Raw genomic sequence first — 17,230 nt, forward strand, 5'->3', positions numbered from 1 at the left:
ATTTTGGGGAGTGGGGCAGGCTCTGGTTTTAGTTTGTTTTCAGGCTTACTGCAGAGGTGACAAACTGGGGCCCTACTATCTGTTGCTAACTTTGTCAAATGATTCTAGAATCGGCTGTGAAAAATGTCCTCCTTGTTCGAATAAGATCTGTAAGTTGCTTTCACAAAACTGCCAGTACGCTGAAGGAAAGAAAGAAGACAGGTGAAAGAATCGAAAAGAGGTGGTGCAGGAAGGAATAATCATAAGAGACGTTTTTCTTTGTATTTTCTGGTGCTATAGAAAGTGGAAAAAGCTTCCGTCGTAAGTCCACTCTAGAGGTATATGCCAATTTATGAAAAGAAACAGGAAACTGGTGTTTCATGGTTAAAGATGGAATCATGGCAGGAGTCAGAAGGGCCAGTGGGTTAATTCCGTGGAGAGATGGTACAGAGACTGCTTGGATGAGACCTGCTGTCTTGAATGGGATGAAGCACAGAACAGAAGAATATCGAACGCTGTAGAGAGACATTCCCATAGCCTGTGGGAATGCAGGCCCCATGTCTTAGAGGTACCCAAGACGCCCTGGGCCTGTCATCCCCAGCAGCGCTGGCAGCCTCCAGCTCACGGCTCTGTTGCTACAGGCCTGAGCTCTGAGTTAGGAAGAGGCAGGTGCTCCAGGATCGCAGCCCACTGGGAGCAGGACAACCATCTTCCTTCAACACGAAGCAGCGTTCCCGGGGCCTCCTGTGCTTACCCTGAACTCAACACCCAATTCTGGATACCTGTGCTCTGCAATCCTGTACAGAAGGATCCGATTGTGATTAGAAAATGCAAAAGGGCAGAATTAAGGTTAACTCTGAATTTCCTGCTTCTCATGCAATTACATTCCCCCCATTGCCATTGAATTAATGTAATTTCCCCCATATAACTGAGCATAAATTACCAGGCAAATAAATATAGGATACATTAGTATGGGCTACAAGGAGATAATGAAGTAAAATTAGTAAAAAGTTATCATTACAAGTCCTTGGATTCTTTTTTTTTTTTTTTTTTTTTTTTTTTTTTTTTTTTTTTTTTCCCCGAGATGGAGTCTCGCATTGTTGCCTGGGCTGGAGTGCAATGGCGCGATCTCAGCTCACTACAACCTCCGCCTCCTGGGTTCACACAATTCTCCTGCCTCAGCCTCCCAAGTAGCTGGTATTACAGGTGCACACCACCACACCCAGCTAATTTTTTGTATTTTTAGTAGAGATGGGGTTTCACTATGTTGGCCAGGCTGGTCTCGAACTCCTGACCTCATGATCTGCTCACCTTGGTCTCCCAAAATGCTGGAATTGCAGGCGTGAGCTGCTGTGCCTGGCCCCTACAAGGACTTGGATTTTTAAGAATCAAAAATCCTATCCACAAGCCAGAGAGAAATTAATCTACAGAGTTATCTATTAAGATATTAAATTTATAAAATATTAGATTGTGATAAATAAATGTCTAAATGGTTTTGCAAAATAATTTTTAAATAATAAGAATGATAACTCTAAGAACCTCAAGCAAAAATACTTCTTTGCATTCTAAATACTGCTCTTGTCTGCTTTGGTATTTTCTCTATATATGCAAGTGCAAGGAACGACTTCAGTTGTGAGGCATCCGTCAGTTTGGGGTTGTCCCCCCACTCCCATTTTCTTCATGTGGTCCATTTTTTTAAACATTAGTTTTATTACTGTTTGTATTGTTAATTCACGTCAAACAGCAATAAACAAAGTCTCAGAAGAACAGACATTGCAAGAAATAAATATTTAATTAATGCTCTTAATAGGGAGACTTTGTCTCTGGAAGAAACGGACTGTGACCACCCATGAACACGTAGAAACAGGACCGCCAGCTTCACTAGTGTAGCGATATTTCTATGTGATGATAGAGGAAGAACACCTCGTCATACAAATGGGTTGCAGATTTCCATTCCTCTGTAATTCTGTCTGTTCTGTAACGCGAAGATCTGTGCTACTGCTTCCATCTCGCAGATAATGGGCGTCATCAGAGTCCTGTGTGGCGTCTGTATCTACAGACGTGGTTCTATCGAGAGGCTTCAGTCTGCAGTTAAATGGGTGTCATCAGAGTCTTGTGGAGTCTGTATCTGCAGATGTGGTTCTATCGGGAGGGCCTAGTCTGGAGTGACTCTTGTCTGTCATGTTTGGGCAGACCCATTTTAAAAGATTATTTTCTATTGATTAAAAGAAAAACTTCAAGTATAGATCTTACTTATTACTCAATATCATCAAGTTCCAAGAAAGTTAAATATTGTTCTTGTTTGTTTCATGTTCTGTATTTATCTAAAGTATATCTTATTAAATTTTCAGATGAGGAAAGGTTGACACTAGGATTACACACTTAGCAAATAAACATACAGAACAGAAAAATCAGTACAATTCAAATTTCAATTAAATAGCAAATAATTTTTTAATGTAATTATGCCCCCAATTTTACTGGGCATCTGTTCTTATCTGACAGCCCTAGTTAAGAACAAATCAAGATTCCAGAATTAAATGGGCTGGAAAAGGGGTCACAGTACTCACGGTACAAGTTAAATATAAATGAACATTTTCATATTTGAGTTTTTTAGGTCTTTATGGTTTTGTGGTTATGTTTTAAGAGTCTTTATCTTTTAGAGATATTTACTAAAACCTTTATTGATGAAATTATGTAATGTTGGGGACTTCCTTCTAAATAACAAAGGAAGAGGGAAAGGGGATAGGGCGGGATGGGCTGGGCATTGGTGGGTATGTGAAGGTTTTGTCTACTTTTGATTGTGCTTGAAATTTTCCATAGTAAAGGAAAATAAAATGTGTGTGTGTGTGTGTAAGCCATGCCTTTAGGTCTAAAAAACTTACCATCTAAACATCTGAAATGTCCGGTAACCAAGGACTTGTACAAGGGCGTGAGAAGAGGCTGCAGGTGGAGGCAGGGGCTTGTGAGCCATGCTTGGAGTTGTGGACATCTTTGTTCCTTGATGGCATATTTATCATCTCGATATTTATCTCTACCATTTGGTAGAGCAATGCAAGAGAGTTGCAGTTCATTCCCAGCCTCTAGGAGTCCAGGCATCTCTAGGGAAGGTTCAGGAGTCGGAGGCGATGGGGTAGTAGAGAGGGATAATGCTTTACTTGATGGCCAGCCTTTTGAAAATGGCTAAACGCAAAACAAAATCGACTGTTGGATTAGGTCAGAATAACAAACAGTCCACTTTTTAACGTGTTCTTGGTTTTTACAAAACAGATCTCTTTCGATGATTCGATTGAAACCCTGGGAAGTTAATAAGTCGAGTCTCTAGTCTATTAAGTCAGCATAGGTCTTGCTTCTCTAGCAGGTGAGCTGCCCGTAGCTCAGCCCCTGGCATGGTTCCAGGCAGAGTTATTTGCTGGTCATCTTTACTGGACATCTTTAATAGTTTGCTTTTTTTAATCCCAGGATTTCCTTCAAATGCTACTGGAGAACATCCCAGAAGAAAAAAGGTAAGGACCATTTAGGAATTAAGAGCCCGGTTTTAATGTTGAAAATGACATTGCCACTGCTTGGCTTGTCACAGCCTAGAAAGCTCAGTGTTTCTGTGGAATAGCGGCAGGGACCTCGTTCTGCCAGCGGGAGTACAGGGTCCTCAGCCAGACTTTGGGACAAGCCCGGGTGGATATTGGGAGCCAGTGTGCACGACCGAAGATCCCCAAAGTCAGGCCCCAGAAGTGGGATGGGAGGCAAGCCAAGCACAGTCTGTGGCCTTCGCTACTGTGGAGAGAACGGAGGAGAGGAAGGTTCGGAAATTCAGGGTAGCTCCAGTTAACGTGGCTTAATACAAGGAAATACTGTGTTATTAAAAGCAAAAATGTAGTATAGTAGTAAGAGCTTGGGATGTAAACTCAGGCCATCCTAGATTTTAAACCCAGCTCTGCCACTTCTTTTGTTTTTTGAGATGGAGTATCACTCTGTCACCTAGGATAGAGTGCGGTGGCACGATCTCAGTTCACTGCAAACTCCATCTCCCAGGTTCAGGTGATTCTCCTGCCTCAGCCTCCCAAGTAGCTGGGACTACAGGCGCCCACCATGCCCTGCTAATTTATATATTTTTAGTAGAGTCAGGGTTTCACCATGTTTTTTTTTTTTTTTGAGACGGAGTCTCGCTGTGTCACCCAGGCTGGAGTGCAGTGGCGTGATCTCGGCTCACTGTAAGCTCCGCCTCCCGGGTTTATGCCATTCTCCTGCCTCAGCCTCCGAGTAGCTGGGACTACAGGCGCCCGCCACCTCGCCCGGCTAGTTTTTTGTATATTTTAGTAGAGACGGGTTTCACCATGTTAGCCAGGATGGTCTCGATCTCCTGACCTCGTGATCTACCCGCTTCGGCCTCCCAAAGTGCTGGGATTACAGGCTTGAGCCACCGCGCCCGGTGGGTTTCACCATGTTGGCCAGGCTGGTCTTGAACTCCTCACCTCAGGTGATCCGTCGACCTTGGCTTCCCAAAGCGCTGGGATTACCACACCTTGCTAATGTTTGTATTTTTAGTAGAGTTGGGGTTTCGCTATGTTGGCCAGGCTGGTTTTGAACTCCTGGCCTCAAGTGATCCACCCGCCTTGGCCTCCTGAAGTGCTGGGATTGCCACTTCTTAACTATGACATTTGGAGCAAGTCACATAATCCCTCCAAATTTTAGTTTTTTTAACCTATCTAGCAGGGTTTTCGAAAGGATTAAAGGAGCTAGCATATGTTTTTAAAGTAGGTGTTCAATTAATGATTGGTGTAGATATTATAATCATCTGTGTTTCAGGCACTGGCTCCAGGATCTAGATCCAGTAATTATTTAACTCTTACAACAGTTCTGTTCAGCATCGTCATGGTGGCGATTATTATAGCTCAGCACTGAAGTGAGCACATGCAGACAGTCATTTAATCCTCAAAACAACACTGTTTGGTCCATGATGTTTTCATCCTGATTATACCAAAAAGAGGACCAAGATACTGAGCAGCTGAGGAAGCTGCCCAGGATCTCACAGCTGTTTGTGGCAGGCTGGGATTTTAGCCCAAGAAGTCTGGCTCTGGAACCTATCTCTTATCTACTATGTTACAAATGGGGAAACTGAGACTCCAAGATCCCTCAGCAAGCAAAACAGCATAGATGGAATGAGGCCTGTCTGGATCTGGCCGGTGTGTTTTCAGTACACGGCTCAGCACCAGCTCACCGCCCTGGAAGGAAGGAGATTCTCATTTTTGTAGGTATCCAGTTTTAGGCTGGCTGACCACCAAGAGGGTTTGCAGGAGGGTCTTAGGACCAATGTTGGGGGTTAAATACGTTCATTCCAACCCTCTCCTAATTTCCTATCTTGATTTAGGTGTTAAAAAGTGAATACCCTGAAACATAATTTCTTTTTTCTTTTTTGAGACGGTCTCGCTCTGTTACCCAGGCTGGAGTGCAGTGGCCTGATCTCGGCTCACTGCAAGCTCCGCCTCCCAGGTTCACACCATTCTTCTGCCTCAGCCTCCCAAGTAACTGGGACTATAGGCACCCACCAACATGCCCGGCTAATTTTTTGTATTTTTAGTAGAGACAGGATTTCACCGTGTTAGCCAGGATGGTCTCAATCTCCTGACCTCGTGATCCGCCCGCCTCGGCCTCCCAAAGTGTTGGGATTACAGGCGTGAGCCACTGCGCCCAGCCAACATAATTTCTAATAGCAAAATTGGTATTCAAACATTAAACGGAGGCATCTTGAGAAATTAAACATTTCTTTGAAGAAGAGTTAACATTGCTTGCCTCATTTCTGACCCCCAGTTTTAACTACGTTTTTATGCATGGAACAGATTTCCAAGTGTGGAAATGAATTCTTTGACACGGACATAGACTTAGATTCATACAAGGCCAGTGACCTCCATGTCCGTGAGCCTGTCTTATAGGCAGTGGAATTGGGTGTCTCCAGGGTGCAGCGTCAGGGCTTATGCTACCAGACTGGGTGCCGGAGATGACGTGCAGATTCAGGAGAGGATCCGGGGCTCACGAGGAGATGACGTGCAGATTCAGGAGAGGATCCAGGGCTCTTGAGGACGTGGAAGTTTTGTTCCAAGCACTGGGTTTTTGCCTGGCTTTTTCTGTATAAACTTCTCTTTCACCTTCCATTCAGAATGGCTGCAAATTCTTTCTTCAATAGTAGAAGTATTATTATTAGTCAGGATTTTCAATACTTAACAGGGGTCTGTATTTGTGGTGCATGTGCTATTTTGGTGCATGCAGACCATGTGGAATGACCAGACCAGGGCAGCTGGGACATCAGTCACCCCAGACATCCACCCCTTTTTTACGCTGGGAACATTTCACTTCTTCTCTTCCAGCAATTTTGAACAATGCAGCAAACTCTTATTAGCTTTAAACACCCGACTGTACTATCAAACACTAGATCTTGCTTCACTGACTGTGTTTTTCTGCCCACACACACACATAAAGCAAGCCAGTGCATCATATAGGATTAACATACCCATATTTGATAAATTTCTTTGTTTCTACCCTTTCATGTTCATGCCTTCTGATACTGAAGAAATCTTATCCAGGGAGATAGCATGGGGCCATAGAAATTGGCCAAGATTTCTAAGGCCCCACACAGTCTCTCTGGATAAAACTTTGTCTAAGTGTTTCAGGAGGCTGCTCAAAGGAAATGTGGCTTGTTTTGGGAGGTCTGAAATGTTTTCAGATTTACTGTCTTGGAAAAAAGAAAAAAAACCCAGACATATGGGATTTCTTCATGCAAAAATCCCATCACATGTGGCTGTTAAGATCAAGAAGATAGTTTACCTGCAGGGTATATTTTTTTCCTTTTCCTCGTACCTACCCCAGAATAACTTTTTAGGTCCTCTGACAGAATGAAGCATTTTCCTTAGGAACTAACACAGAGAAAAAAAGAAAATTAATAGAAATGGTTACTACTTTCTTATGCTGTTACCGAAGTCTGTTTGTGAGTGGTGATTATGTATTCCTTCAGAAGAACTTCTTAGGGCATAAATATAACAATTTTCACTGAAGCAACAAAGTGCATTTTTGGTATTGGAGGTCTTCTCTCTTTTAATCCTCTTCCTAATAAGGTTATGGAGTTCATCTGGATGCCCCTAGGCCCTCTGGCTCTGGGGGAACCTGGATTGTATCATTGTGAATATTTATTGAGGCTGCACACTGAGCCCACAAAGAGACTTTTGTTGTTGTAATTGTGGAACTTAAGAGCAGTGTCCCTGTCTTAATGGCAGCCCCCAATCACCAATCACATGCCTTTTGATAGGATACCTCTCCCGGTTAGGATCATGTTTTGTCTAGCAGGCTTAAGCTTCTTTTTAAAACAATCTCCTTAAAAGCTAAGGAGATTTCTCTTTTACAACGAATTGATTTCAGCAGGTATACCAGAATATATTTTGAAATTAAAAATCTTTTTGCCTGCTAACTAATCTCAGAATCTAGTTCAGCTATTAAAACAGACTGTTTACCCTATTAGTTATGCGACATATTGTACCAATTTTATCTAGGTCTCCAAAGGCCCCGCACCTACCCCCCGGAGCCTCTAATCTTTGGCCTCTGTTGCAAACTGATCCTTGGGTACATCTGTTAGGCACGTGAGCCGTTCTGCTGAGGCAGGGTTTTTCAGATTAGACCAGTCCGTCAATGTTCAGGGGCCAGCACTCTCCAGGCCTTAGTGCCTTTGCATTGTTCCCTTGCTTGGGTTACTCAACATTCTCTACTGAACATCTCCCATACCAGGCTTTGGGCTGGACACAGGGGAACGGAGAGGAATAAATCCCAGGAGTAGCCCTAGGAGGCTCCTAGCCGACTACCTAAGACGAAACAGAAACAAGTCGTTATGACTCCGTGTAGGAAGTGCTCTGCTGAGGTTCAGAGTCCTGGGGACGTATAGAGGGTCTCAACAGTCCCAGCTTTGAGCCTTCAGGCACCTGTACCTCTAACGGGTTTAAGGAAGGCAGCACCGTCAACAGATTGGAAAGACATCTGCCCAGGGCAGTGCGGCAGAGACAGGGGTGGACAGGGTGGGAAGCCAGGACAACGATTAGAAACCAATAGAGCGGCTCAGTCAAGAGACCTGGAGAGCTGGAGCTGTGGCGGGGACGGTGACGGGGGTGGCTGGAGCTGTGGCGGGGCGGTGACGGCGGTGGCTGGAGCTGTGGCGGGGCGGGTGACGGCGGTGGCTGGAGCTGTGGCGGGGACGGTGACGGGGGTGGCTGGAGCTGTGGCGGGGCGGTGACGGCGGTGGCTGGAGCTGCAGCGGGACGGTGACGGGGGTGGCTGGAGCTGTGGTGGGGGACGGTGACGGCGGTGGCTGGAGCTGTGGCGGGGACGGTGACGGGGGTGGCTGGAGCTGTGGCGGGGCGGTGACGGCGGTGGCTGGAGCTGTTGTGGGGGACGGTGACGGCGGTGGCTGGAGCTGTGGCGGGGACGGTGACGGGGGTGGCTGGAGCTGTGGCGGGGCGGTGACGGCGGTGGCTGGAGCTGTGGTGGGGGACGGTGACGGCGGTGGCTGGAGCTGTGGCGGGGACGGTGACGGGGGTGGCTGGAGCTGTGGCGGGGCGGTGACGGCGGTGGCTGGAGCTGTGGCAGGACGGTGACGGGGGTGGCTGGAGCTGTGGCGGGGACAGTGACGGGGGTGGCTGGAGCTGTGGCGGGGCGGTGACGGCGGTGGCTGGAGCTGTGGCAGGACGGTGACGGGGGTGGCTGGAGCTGTGGCGGGGACGGTGACGGGGGTGGCTGGAGCTGTGGTGGGGCGGTGACGGCGGTGGCTGGAGCTGTGGCGGGGCAGTGACGGGGGTGGCTGGAGCTGTGGCGGGGCGGTGACGGGGGTGGCTGGAGCTGTGGCGGGGCGGTGACGGCGGTGGTGGGTTTGAGAGTAATGAATGGCCAAGGCATTCTTTAGAGTTGCCACAGATAAGACTTGATTGACTGGTTGTAAAAGTTGAGTCTGACCTTTCTTTGTCACTAAGTCACACTCTGAAGTCACAATGGAAATGCAGGAGGGCAGGTGTTTGGGGAGTCTGGATGGGGCAGAGGGAGTGGAAGGGGTGAGCATTTGAAGGCAGAAAGATGCTGTCGGATAAAACTAAAAGTGCTCAGAAGAAAACCCAGACAAATCCTGAGTAGCCGTCTCTCCTGGTGGAAGAGCCCATGGAGCGCCGTACGCCGTGTCCTTGTACCGTGTGTTCAGTGTCAGGAAGAGCTCCACTTGCCCATCAGTTACTGTGTGTGCGTGCATGTTCCTGTGTTCATTTTAATCTAATACTGTTTCTCCCCCACAGAGCTACACGGTACTCGTTTTATAAGTGTGACCTCAGCAATCTTTATTATCTACCCAAGCACAAATGACTTGTTTTGATCAAGAAAATAAATCGGCTGGGCACCATGGCTCATGCCTGTAATCCTAGCACTTTGGGAGGCCAAGGTGGGCAGATCACTCAGAGCTCAGGAGTTGGAGACCAGCCTGGTCAACATGGGAAAATCCCATCTCTCCAAGAAATACCAAAAGTTAGCCTGCATGGTGGTACGTGTCTGTAGTCTAGCACTCGGGAGGCTGAGGTCGGAGGATGGCTTGAGCCCAGGAGTTTGAGGCTGCAATGAGCTGAGATTGCGCCACTGCACGCCAGCCTGGGAGACAGAGTGAGACCCTGTCTCAAAAAAACAAACAAACAAACAAACAAAAAACAAAAGGAAGACAATAAGTAACTGTGCACAGCTTTGAGATCCACCCACATGTAGAGGGGGAATTTAAACATGTAAACTAACTAAATGTAAACATCGACGTAGATGTAAATTGAATTCCAGAAAAGGGCATTTTCCATTCCAGACCCTGAGCTCTGCAGTTCCCGCTGCCTGACCTCTATCTGGTTGCACTTCCAAATTCTTTAAGTCTGTCATGTAGCTCCTGTGAAAATTGCTTCCCTTCAGAGGCACTGACTGATCTTTAGGATCTCGGGAGCTGAAGACAGGAGCCAAGAGCAGTGAAGACATTTCTGTTCATCAGCAACACGTTGACAGGCACAAGTAGCCAGTCCGTCCAGTCATCCCATTCTCGTCACCCCACCTTGGAAATCAGCTGAGCGCGTAAATACAGGCATGGGCAACACCGTCTTCACACAAGCCTGTTGGTTTATTTTAACTCCACAGAGAGATGAACAATTGGTTGCTTTTTGGCTTTACACACAGCTTGTTTTTCTAATCAGTATCATGCCAGGTGGTCAGCATATTCTCTCCCCTGCCGTGTTAATTAACTGTGACCAAATTTATAGCTCCGAGGGACTGGAGACCATTGACACTCAGAGTCGCCCTATAGGCTGTGGGAGCGCACCGGGGAACAGCCAGCCGGAGGGCAGAGCCACCTGCGGTTCCTCATACCCAGGAGGCCCGGGCTCAGGCCGGGTTTCAGTACTGAGGCGGGAAGTCCGCCTCACGAGTGCGGCTCTGCAGGACTCGCAGTCCTGGGTCTGTGTGCTTTTAGCTCTCTGTATAAAATTGATTTCCATAGTGATCAGACATGCAGAAGAGTAATTTCCTGTAAGTTCTGGGTCCTGGCTAAGTGGAAATGCTGCTGCTTGTCTGTTGTGGTTATTTAAGCCACATGACCTCAGAGGGAAAAAATTCACCGTTGGCTTCGATTCTGAGTATCTTGATTTGAAAAAGTCAGCTTTGAGTTTAACCACTGCGTAAATCCACGCCCAGACCTAAAAATTCACTTGCAGTGCCATTTCAATAATTACGCTCAAAACAGCAGAAACTACACGCGCCATCCTAGGACCTACATCCTGTTTCTTCCCTGAGCTACATGCGTGCTGTGTTCTTCCTACAACATGTTAGTCCATTTCTTCCCTGAAAATCAAATATTTTCCTATGGTCTGTCATGATTCCTTGGGAGATAAGGCCACTCATTGTACCTTAAAAATTTTTGTTAGCAGCTGGAATTAATGCTTTCATCATTCTCTCATAATTTAACATCTTATTCCACATTAACAATCCCCAAATAGGGCATGATGCAATGTGATATTGACACTGATACTGGAAGTTTAGAAACCTGGATTTTTCCCTTTGCTGGCTTGGGTCAGAGTCCTCCTATGGTCCTATGCTAAGAATTGGTCCTATGCTGTCAATTGTCCACACGACAATTGACACTCACTTCACAGGGATATCATGAGAAATGAATAACGGTTATAAGATGCTTCGAACCTTTCCAAAGAAAAGTGATCTGAAAACACATGTTCTCTTCATTCATGGAGAGTGCCTTTAGCCTCCGGATGCAGCTCACTGACGAGCTCTCCTGCTCTCACACTTCTGACCCTCCCAAGGGTCTCCCGATCTCTTCAGAAATGTAACCGAAGGGTTGACAAACAGGGAAACCATGCAGGAGCCAGGCCGTCTTCAGCAGGAGAGATTAGTGAGAGGGGAAGTCAGCATGGTTTGGAGCAGGCATAGGTCCACCCCTTCTGCCAGCTTGTCCGTTCCATTGTAGAAACCTGTGTGTCACGAAGCCTGAGTTTAGCACAGAAAGAAAAGCTGGGGTTTCATAGCCAGGCACCACAGGTTCAAATCCCAGCTCTTCAAGTACCATCTGTGTGGCCTTGGATACATTTCTCAATTTCTTGGAACCTGTATTTGTTCGTCTCTAAGATGAAGACAATAATATTGGTCTTTTGGCTGGGTGCGGTGCCTCACGCCTGTAATCCCAGCACTTTGGGAGACTGGAATCATTTGAGGCCAGGAGTTTTAAGACCAGTTTGGGCAATATAGTGAGACCCTGTCTGTGCAAAAAATTTCGAAAATTAGTCGGGCATGGTGGCACATGCCTGTAGTCCCGGCTGCTGGAAGGCTGAGGTGGGAGGATTGCTCCATCCCTGTAGGAGGGGGTTGAAGTGAGCTGAGACTGAGCTGCTGCACTCCAGCCTGAGTGAGAAAGTGGGACCCTGTCTTTAGTAATAATAGTAATAATATTGATCTTGCACAGTTATGGTCAAGTATAGATGATACTCTGTCTATTGTGTCTGGTAAACAGTAGGTGTTCAATAAGCAGTAGCTTCTACTTTTATCCCTTTTCTTGGCAGTGGATAAAGGACTTTTTGTTTGTTTCACTTTTAGTGCCACTGTAGAATACTGTGTGTGTGTGTGTAAGTCCTAACTATGTTAAAGCAGAATTTGCCTTAATACTTGCCAATGAACTAACCCTCTGAGTTGGCCGAAGACTGTGGCACAGGCGTACTGTGTGCAGCCACATACTTTCTACGGAAAGTCATCCTGCGGAGATTCCTGGGGGCCACTGTCTGCACAGTGCCTTCCAACCCTGCAGCTGGACTGCTCCGGTGCTGCCCTCCAGATCCGTCCCCTGCACGCCACATCCATGTGGGCCCCTCTTGTTGCCTCCTGCGGAAACGTTCCGCAGGTTCCAGTGTGGTCTGCTGCCTCCAGCCTCTTCTCCGCTTTTTCTTCCTTGACTCAGGTCGCTGCCATGTCCCTCTGCAGCTGTGCCCCAGAGCCTCCTTGACAAAGGCAGGGCCCGGTAGCAGGGACTTCAGAGTCCCCGTAGGACCCCTGTTTTCTTTCTCAGCTCCCTCTGGAGGTCAGCCCCGCCGAGCTGAACAGAGTCTGCACACTACCGCACTGGCATTCCTGCTCCTGCTGTCTTCGCCCCGTGCACTTTTCTTCCATTTCTATTGGCTCTGCCCCACCAGGCATTCTTAGGAAGCCTCTTGTGATGCACCTCCTATTGTCCTGTTTTACCTGTCCCACCTGCAGTGGTGGTTCTTCAACACCTAGAGGACCGTCATCTCTACAAGTGCTGGTAGCATTCTGCCTGGTGTCTATTACACATCCCTAATCGACAGTCACTCCCTGGGTTTTCCCATCATCCAGCCTCCACAGAACGTTTGCCCAGTAGCCGTCCAGCGAACGTTCGCCACATAGAGAAGGTTGCCTGTTTTTTAGTCTTCTCTGGTGAAGACTTTGGACCTCACTTAGTAACATTCCAGGGCTCAACTCCCAGCCCCCACTCCATGCCACCCCTAGAGAAGTGCCTGTAAGCGAAAGTTCCCCAAAGGGAATTTATGTCCGTGTCTTCATATTCACTCCCCCATGATGATGCACAACAGCCGTTCGCTGTCTTTTGTAAAATCACCCAAAAATAGCAAGTAAGTCACTCCTTGGATTTCTCTTCTCTAGCATATTTAACCTCAGCTCCCTTTACCTCTTGTGGACGCTTCTCCTTTTGACCGTCACTATTGCTCTTTCAAGTCCTTTCCAAATTCTGCATCTTCCTCTTAAATATCTTATGGGAAAGGCGAAGACTTGTTTTCAGTTCAGAAGACAGCCTCTTTTATTGGGGGGCGGTGGGGGGTTTGAGACAGGGTCTCACTTTGTCCCCAGGCTGGAGTGCAGTGGTGTCATGCCAGGTCACTGCAACCTCTGCCTCTTAGGCTCAAGCCATTCTCCCACCTCAGGCTCCCGAATAGCTGGGACTATGTGCGCGTGCCACCACGCCTAACTAATTTTTGTATTTTTAGTAGAGACAAGGTTTTGCCATGTTGCCCAGGCTGGTCTTGAACACCTGGCCTCAAGTGATCCTCCTGCCTCAGCCTCCCAAAGCACTGGGATTACAGGTGTGAGCCTGGCCCTCTGCGCCTGGCCCAGAAGTCAGCCTCTTGCTCCAGCTTTCCTGAGGATTGCTTGAAGGATGGGTGAAAGGAGGTTTGGCCTCAGGGTTCTGGGCACAGAAACGTCCCTCTCTGGCTGGAAAGGAAGCCGGTGAAGGACACTTTCCTACCTGTGCACAAGTAATCTTGAAGTTGCCTTATTTTCTAGTGAGATGTGTGAGGATGGAGGTAAGATAGATTTTGTAATGTACATTGAAGGTAAGGCTGCCCAGTGGAAGACCGGTTCTTGGTGGGTGTGAGTGCACTGTCCCCACCTTATCTGCTGCCGGACATGCCGCTGGAGAGGACAGTTCACTTGGTGGAGGGGTCAGGCTCCTGCCTGCAGCCCTGAGCAGCCCTGGGCTTTCACCTTCTTCACTGGTGTTTCTCTCTTAACTGGTGAGTTAGCCCCCACCCTCCTCCTGGCACATAGCTACTGCCCGTTAAGGGAATCTCCAGCCTCCCTCCCAAGTAAACAAAGCTTAAGAAAGAACAGAGACCTCATGGAAGGTGCGCTGAGAGCTTCCTCCTCTCTTCAAGTCTCCCCTGCCTCCACCACCCACACACGGACACACGTGCACACATCCACGCATGCTCACGCTCCCACACACTCACAACTTACAGGGGAATTGGCCATTTGCACTGAGGCCGATGCTGTGAAATGACGAAGAAGCAGTGGAAGGCCCAGCGAGGGTGGCACTGGCCTGTGAGGTCTGCCAGGTAACTCCACTGAGTCTGGGACCCTGGAGGACCTAGAGAGGTCGTCCCCTCCCCTTCTCCTGCCTGCCAGTCACACAGAGGGCCATCGGCTTTCGTCTGAACGCAAAGCCCTTTTTCTGCGTGAGCCCCCTTTCCCTCCACAAACTACTTCTGTTTTGAAATAGCAGTTGCCTTTTTAAGCAGCCTTTCCGTTTGCTCTTGGCTAGGGAGGACGAGATGCACCAGTGAGTGACCAACATGGGGGAGAAAAGGAAGAGAAAATCAGTCAGTCCCCTTTTCCTCCAGCCCTCCCCAAGCCAATCCCCCCTTCCCTCCCTACCTCAGTACTTCCCGTCTGCAGCACCACCCACAGGGTCAGGGGAGGGGTGCCCTAGGCCTTCCAGCTCCTTAACAGTGTGTGTAACACTGGATCTTTTCATAACTTCTGGAATTCCAAAAGGGAGGGAGAAAGCAGGTATATAGTTACAGACTTTTATGTATGACGTAGCGTATAATACATTAAGATTTAAAAGAGGCTGAGCTTAACGACTTGGAAGTATCTTGCTGGAAAAGTGAATATTGTCTTTAAAAGGAATAATTTTAATGAGTCTACAATTAAATGTGCTTTCATTCATTCAAATAAAAAAAAAAGAGGATCCTCTTTCATACCAGGAATCAGATCTCAGATGGTTTCTATCCAGCGAGGAGACAGTAACTAAGTCGCGTAGTCGAGCAAATACTCAGGAACAAACCCTGGTGGACGCTGTGAGGCAGAGAACAGCGAGTGTGACAATGTTACGGCCCCGGGGAGGCCTTGCCTCAGGCTGGGAGGAGGTCAGGAAAGGCCTCTCTGGAAGCAGAGATCTGGGTATGAGCAGGAGTTACCTGGAAGAGGTTGAGGGGATGGGTGTGCTTTAAGCTGCATTAGCCAAGGAAGGCAAAGGGACACAGCCTGAGCTCTGGTGATCCTGAATCTACTGAAGACTTAGTGGTTTTAAGGAGTAGTCAAGCCAGCGGGGCATGAAAGCAGAAGAATTTCAGCTGACTTTAGATAGGACGTACCAAGCAATGATAACACCCAAATAAAGCAGAACGGGGCCCTGTTGAAAGGAGACAGTGGAAGTGGTCCTCATTCCTCGCACCTGAGGCTCTCTGTGGTCTGGTAGTGATTTGTCTTATTTTTGCTTGTTGTCGTCCATCTTTCCTATAAAGTGCATACTTTGTGTTGGCGCACTAAATGCCATAATGCTGCGATTTCGCTTTTGCCTCACTACTCTCCGGGAAGCAGCTGTGCCCGATGTGTGCTATGAATATCCCTTACCGTCCCGAAATGGGCTGTCCCAACCAAACAGTTCCGTTCAAAGCCCTGAAAGCACCTGTGATGCTGCACCTGGGGCCTTCGAGTTCCTCGTGCGTGTTGCCGTTGATGAAGAGAAGCTGTCTGGTGACTGGGCTCCCTTCCACACTGTAACCCACGCCGCCCTTTCTTTAAAGCCAGGTGCTTCTGGAAGATTGATGCTGTCAGGTGCCAGCTAGAGAGAACAGTCTGTGCCATAAGTGCTCTGTAACTTTTTAATCCTTTGCTTTTTGTTGTTTTATTTCTAAAGGCTTGAGTTGTCTGTTGAAAACATCTACCAAGACTGGCTTGAGAGTTCCGGAATACCAAAGGTAACTCAAGATAACCACTGGTAGAATCCACGGAGAATAGTAAAGCTTGCTGCTTAGCACATCAGTCATGACAGTGATGTCTTAATATACGTGTAGGAAAGTCATTATCTTACTGAGTGCAAGTATCCGTAAGTCAGAACGCTTGTCTCCCCTCTGCGTTTCCGCCCCTCGTTGTGGGGTATGCCTCTGGCCACTTTCAAGTGACCGTGGTATAGGTGGGAGTGATGGTAGCCCCTGAACTCCCTGCTAAATGAGGCCCTGCAAAACTGGGGTAGATTTTGGGCGGCGCCACCAGCCACCAGTTCCGAGCCCCAGGGGGCGGGGTCGGGGGAGGAGGGGGCGGGGGAGCAGCCGGCCTCCAGCTCTGCTCTTCGGATGCGGCTGACACAGGAGTTGGTTTGCGACCGCCGTCGTCTGTCCTGCCCCGTGGTCCCTGTCCCTTGTTTCCCTGACACGTCTGCGGCTCCCTCGTCTCCTGGTTCTGCGTCAGGCTCCTGTCTCAGGCCGGCCTTCTCACCCGGCTCACCCATTTCCTTTGGTCTCCGTCTTAGGGACCCGGGCTCCTCCCAGCCGGAGATTCCTGTTCTCTCCCTCCCTTTCAGTCTGTGGGCAGCTCTAAGGGAGAAGCCTTTTCCTGGCCATCCCTGGCTCTGTGGAAATCACCTGGCCTGGAGCTCCTCTCCCCATCCACTCTCCTCTGGCCCTGTACCTCCCAGAGACCACTGGACAGCCCCGGCCCCTTCGCCAAGTTGAATGCTGGCCATGGCAAGCCTAGGCCCTGGGAAATCTGAGGGTGGGATCCCAGACGCGCCGTCAGAGGACTCTCAGGCCAGGAGCTCGCTCAGTCTGGGGCAGACCCCAGAGCGGCTGCAGGCTGGGCCTAACCCAGGGCTGTGGGCCTTGGTGTCTGGGGGCGGACCCGCGTGGTGAGGCGGGCCCTGTAGCCTGCTGCTTTCTGGTTTCATGGCTGGTTCCATGAGCTTCCCCTTGGGAGGGTCTCAATGTCGGTGAATGTCAGTGAACCATGAAATGAAGGGACAGGAGGGCTGTTCTCCGTTACCTTGTCACCCCCTGCTCACATCTTTGTCCATTTTCACCACATGGGAAATGTCAGCCGTCAGCCCACCGTAAAGCTCGTTCCTAAAAGAGGACGGTTTGCCTTCAGTTCAGGAATGTGTGTCGCCTGTTACAAATTATTTCTT

At 48.5% G+C, this 17,230-nt stretch overlaps 1 protein-coding gene across 12 annotated transcripts in view; it reads left to right on the forward strand.

The window, feature by feature from the left end:
* AOPEP (aminopeptidase O (putative)) overlaps positions 1-17,230 on the forward strand; it is a 357,345-nt gene that overhangs the window by 233,488 nt on the left and 106,627 nt on the right. For 11 of the 12 annotated variants that reach the window (XM_073021366.1, XM_073021364.1, XM_073021371.1 and 8 more), the window contains 2 exons: positions 3,439-3,482; positions 15,968-16,028. In XM_073021366.1, coding sequence (XP_072877467.1) covers positions 3,439-3,482; positions 15,968-16,028 — 105 coding nt within the window. The remainder of the gene's footprint in view (positions 1-3,438; positions 3,483-15,967; positions 16,029-17,230) is intronic. The other variant, XR_012094710.1, reaches the window with a different exon arrangement.

This window comes from Chlorocebus sabaeus, chromosome 12 (genome assembly GCF_047675955.1).
Source record: "Chlorocebus sabaeus isolate Y175 chromosome 12, mChlSab1.0.hap1, whole genome shotgun sequence".
Classification (NCBI taxonomy): Eukaryota; Metazoa; Chordata; class Mammalia; order Primates; family Cercopithecidae; genus Chlorocebus; species Chlorocebus sabaeus.